At 40.4% G+C, this 5,208-nt stretch overlaps 1 protein-coding gene across 1 annotated transcript; it reads left to right on the forward strand.

The window, feature by feature from the left end:
• Positions 1-309: 309 nt before the first annotated feature.
• LOC137048955 (ATP-dependent RNA helicase DDX42-like) lies at positions 310-2,647 on the forward strand (the record flags this gene model as incomplete). Its single annotated transcript, XM_067427335.1, has 5 exons — positions 310-382; positions 528-754; positions 852-962; positions 1,189-1,290; positions 1,426-2,647. Coding segments are annotated over 5 exons (1,110 nt in total), but the record flags the coding sequence as incomplete, so codon positions are not given.
• Positions 2,648-5,208: the final 2,561 nt, after the last annotated feature.

Consider the following 5,208-nt stretch of genomic DNA (forward strand, 5'->3'; position numbering starts at 1 on the left):
AAAAAAAAAACACACGCACACACATACGCGCACACACACACAATACATTATATTAAATTATAACTCACCTGAAGAAGCAGAGCTTTTGGGATGATCATCCTCATGCATTGCCACATTTCCCTGAAGAGTATCTGTAAGAGTCATGACACAAAATTATCTTATAAGGTACCTCGTGATGTGTTTGCATGTGTTAAATTGAATATCTATTGTCTCACCTAAGAATACTGGGTTGGGCTGGCTTGAGTTTAAATAACTGTCATCAGGGCTTTCATTGTTATCATCCAGACAGTCACCTGAACAATGTGAATTAGCGAGAGGAACAAAGTTATTGCTGACTTTAAGAAGAAGAATCTGCCTGTATTGGTAGCTACTGATGTTGCTGGTTAGTGTTATTTAATCTTATCTTGAGTATCAATCTGCATCTGTTCGGGATAGATGAACTGTTTCCATTTGTGTACTTTTGATTATTATTACTATTATAAATATCTCTGTATTCATTCAAATTCATTTTTTCTTACATTTCTCAGCTCGCGGGTTGGATATTCCATCTATCCGCACAGTTGTGAACTACGATGTAGCACGAGACATCGACACACACACACATCGAATTGGTAGAACAGGTCGTGCAGGAGAGAAAGGTGTAGCTTACACTCTGCTCACCACGAAAGACACTTCATTCGCTGGTGACCTGGTTCGCAATTTAGAGGGAGCCAATCAGAGTGTTTCAAAGGATCTGATGGACCTGGCAATGCAGGTAAAACAACATCCTGTGTACAATATACCATTTTTTAATAGTACATGTTTTATTGCACTTTTTTCACTAACTTTGCATTTTCTGTTTTTTTTTTAAGAATCCCTGGTTCAGGAAATCCCGCTTTAAAGGAGGGAAAGGAAAGAAGCTAAATATTGGGGGTGGAGGCCTGGGTTACAGAGAGAGACCTGGCCTAGGATCTGAATCCACTGTTAGTTTGACATTACTTTTGCTTTAGTTTTTTAATTTTAGTATTTATTTATTAATTTTCTTTTAATAATTTATTAAAAAATGTTATCACAATTAGTTGTTTTTTTTCTTCTCCCCCTTCTTTGATTTTTCTATTGAACCTAGTTATGTTTTTACAATTACTGTACAAACAGGAACCAGAGATAATTCATTGTTAATGCCGTTTTTTTTATTGCATCTTCTATCAGGAGCGCAGTAGTAGTGGTGCCTCTCTTGGTAACTATGAGGCTTACAAACCCTCCACTGGAGCCATGGGAGACCGTATGTCTGCCCTGAAACAAGCTTTTCAGGTAAAAAAAAAACAATTAATTATCTATTCATTAGTGTTATTTTCTTTGCCCCCTCTCTGTTAAGGTTTTTAGTATAGATATAGTTGGATGTCATAATCTATTGAGTTTATTAAACATGCTCTTGTTTTCTCTCAGGCTCAGTATAAAAACCACTTTGTGGCAGCATCTGGTGTTCCTCCTAAACTTACCACAAAGTCCAGCAGCTCCTCTGGGTGGACCAGTGCAGGAAGTCTAAGTTCTTTGCCTTCAGGAGCACCTGAGGGGCCTGACAGACCCCACCTGTCCTACTCTCCATCATCATCATCATCATCATCATCATCCTCCTCCTCCTCCTCATTTCCCTCCATGCCGCCACCCCCCGCCCTCAGCTCAGGCACCAAAATGAGCGGCTTCAGTAGTGCGGGCTCCCTGAGTTCGGTTTCAGACTCTTACTCTAGCTCTTCTTCAAAAGAGGGGTCTCGTAGCGATAGGAATGCTGACGACAGGGGTCGTCATGGAGAAAGTCATTATCGTCATGGTGACAGGCATAGTGGTGGAGACCGTGATCACTACAGGGAAAGAGACCGCTATAGTGACAGAGAACGTCATGGCGATAGCCGAAATGGTGAAGGGAGCCATAGGGACAGAGAGGGACGGTCAGAACGAGATGGGGGTGAGAGGTCAGGGACTAATAAAGACAGCTTTGCAGTTCCTGATCCCCCCAAACGAAAGAAAAGTAGATGGGACAATTAAAGTGTATAGGATAGAAGCAGTCAACTGTTCTTAGATCAGAACACACAGCTGACCCAGTCTCCCCAGCAGTGTCTTTATTTGTATGTTGTTGTTTTTAAGCTGTTTGAGACATTTAGAGCTGTGAATTGGCAGGATGAATAACCAAATGCATCTTGAGCCCAAGTGTTGTGTTAAAGTAGATACCTGTTCAATGGCACGGAAGTCGTTTAGAAGAGACTATAGGGTGAATTTTTTTTGAATCTGGCTGTGTAACAGGAAAAATAATCTGATTTCAAATAGTTGAATACTTTTTTTTATTACTGTACTATTAATGTAACTATTGTGAACTATATATTTTCTTTAAGATTCTTCAACATGTTTAAATGTGTGCTATGTCATGTTTCAAACACCAACATTTTTTTAAGTTGTTAATGTCCATTAATGAGCTTGTCTTTTGTTCATACCTGTTAATATTTTAAATTGTTTTTTTGTTGTTGTTGTTTTTAGTAGACTGTTTAGATTGTCTTTTAGTGCTGACCAGCATATAGCAAGAAGGAATAAATTCTCTGATCAACCTAATCATAACAGTTGTAATGGGGAGAAAACATGTAAGTGAATCTAATAAAATCAATGATAAGATCTTTAATTCCTTTGGTTCTGAATTAAATCACTCCATTTCAGTCCCTGTGAAGATTGCTGTCGATGTGAGGGAAGAACATTTGTTACATTCTAAACCTGACTATAAACATACTAAACTTTATTATTTTGGATACTTAAGTGTATAATTCTGTCTGTGGCCATGATTCTGAATTAATAAAAAAGGAAGACACAAAAAGACTTGAGGTTGTTTGTGTTTCAGATAATTGATCTGTCATTTTGATGTTTTCGCTACTAATAATTATGCTGCCGTCGCATGCTATCGGAAATATCCTTCTTCCCACTTCTGAAGTCGTAATTACGAGCTCATTGGATTAAAAAATTTGACTTGAGAGAGCGTTCATGTCCAACTTTTTAACTAGGAAACGATAATTATGATAGCACGATAGCACGAAGAATCAATGACTTTCACCAGGCTGTGAAATGTTAAGTAAATTGGCAAAAAATTATTCTTGGCTGTGTCCAAAAACCTAGGGAGCTGACTCATTGCCTCGCTATCTTATCAGGCAATGGCTTGTAAGGCAGCATTTTGTGCATGAACTCACCTCACGAATCTAATTCTGGACAGACTTCTAAGGCAGTGTAACAGTTTCATGATCAACAGCCAAATAGAGCGAGCTTTGTTGAGAAACTAAACACATTGCAATTACTACATTAGTAATTTCTCATTAGAAATGATTGTAGCACCTTAGTGTGTTATTGAATCAAGCTTCGCAATAATGGGGTTTTGGCAGGTTGGGTTTGGCTTGGTATTTGTTCTTGCTCTTGGAATTTCTGAAGTGCGATGGAGAGCAAGAGCAGCAACTAATCCGAGTCCAAGCAAGTTTAGGTCTAGGGCATTAGCTCAAGCTTCTCAACAGGCTGATTCCAGGAAGCCTTTGGTTCCCAGTAATACTGTATTTGCACCACAAAGGTTTCCTGTGCAGACTCCAGTCAGGACTGACTTTAGAAGGCCTTCTCAAGATATTGTGGGTGTTCAATCAAAAGAGCTGTTGCATACTCACCAGATGTTTTGACACGTAGAGCTTTCGGAATAAGTGGGCTCTTGATTACTTTCAAGAAAAGACATAAGATAATAATATAATAATAATAATAATCAAAATAATAATATATTGAAATATAAAGTTAGTAATGTTGTAATGATCTGACATAACAGGCCTAATAATTCACAAATACTGATATGCAAACTAGCTGCAGCTAGCAATTTTGGTGTGATTACTGAAGGTAAAATGGCTGGTGCACATGTAGCATGTGTGAGCAGTACTCTGCTAAAAAAAAAAGACCAGACCACATTGCACATCTAAAAGTATGTAAATAGGCCACTCACCATTTCTGCGGTGTAACAATACCATGCACAACTTTTTCTTCTTCTTTACATGTTTTATGATGGTTGGAAGACCAGCTTAGATGGTGCATTTACCACCGCCAACTGGACCGGAGTGTGAAGCATTCACAATGAGCTCACGCTTTACACACATGCTGAGGGTCACAGTATGAGGATCAGATGAACTCACCTTGAGGTCACGCTTTACACACATGCTGAGGGTCACAGTATGAGGATCAGATGAACTCACCTTGAGCTCACGCTTTACACACATGCTGAGGGTCACAGTATGAGGATCAGATGAACTCACCTTGAGGTCACGCTTTACACACATGCTGAGGGTCACAGTATGAGGATCAGATGAACTCACCTTGAGGTCACGCTTTACACACATGCTGAGGATCACAGTATGAGGATCAGATGAACTCACCTTGAGCTCACGCTTTACACACATGCTGAGGATCACAGTATGAGGATCAGATGAACTCACCTTGAGCTCACGCTTTACACACATGCTGAGGATCACAGTATGAGGATCAGATGAACTCACATTGAGCTCACGCTTTACACACATGCTGAGGGTCACAGTATGAGGATCAGATGAACTCACCTTGAGGTCACGCTTTACACACATGCTGAGGGTCACAGTATGAGGATCAGATGAACTCACCTTGAGCTCACGCTTTACACACATGCTGAGGGTCACAGTATGAGGATCAGATGAACTCACCTTGAGCTCACGCTTTACACACATGCTGAGGATCACAGTATGAGGATCAGATGAACTCACCTTGAGGTCACGCTTTACACACATGCTGAGGGTCACAGTATGAGGATCAGATGAACTCACCTTGAGGTCACGCTTTACACACATGCTGAGGATCACAGTATGAGGATCAGATGAACTCACCTTGAGCTCACGCTTTACACACATGCTGAGGATCACAGTATGAGGATCAGATGAACTCACCTTGAGCTCACGCTTTACACACATGCTGAGGATCACAGTATGAGGATCAGATGAACTCACATTGAGCTCACGCTTTACACACATGCTGAGGGTCACAGTATGAGGATCAGATGAACTCACCTTGAGGTCACGCTTTACACACATGCTGAGGGTCACAGTATGAGGATCAGATGAACTCACCTTGAGCTCACGCTTTACACACATGCTGAGGGTCACAGTATGAGGATCAGATGAACTCACCTTGAGCTCACGCTTT

The sequence above is a fragment of the Pseudorasbora parva genome, chromosome 2, assembly GCF_024679245.1.
Source record: "Pseudorasbora parva isolate DD20220531a chromosome 2, ASM2467924v1, whole genome shotgun sequence".
In the NCBI taxonomy this organism is placed as follows: domain Eukaryota; kingdom Metazoa; phylum Chordata; class Actinopteri; order Cypriniformes; family Gobionidae; genus Pseudorasbora; species Pseudorasbora parva.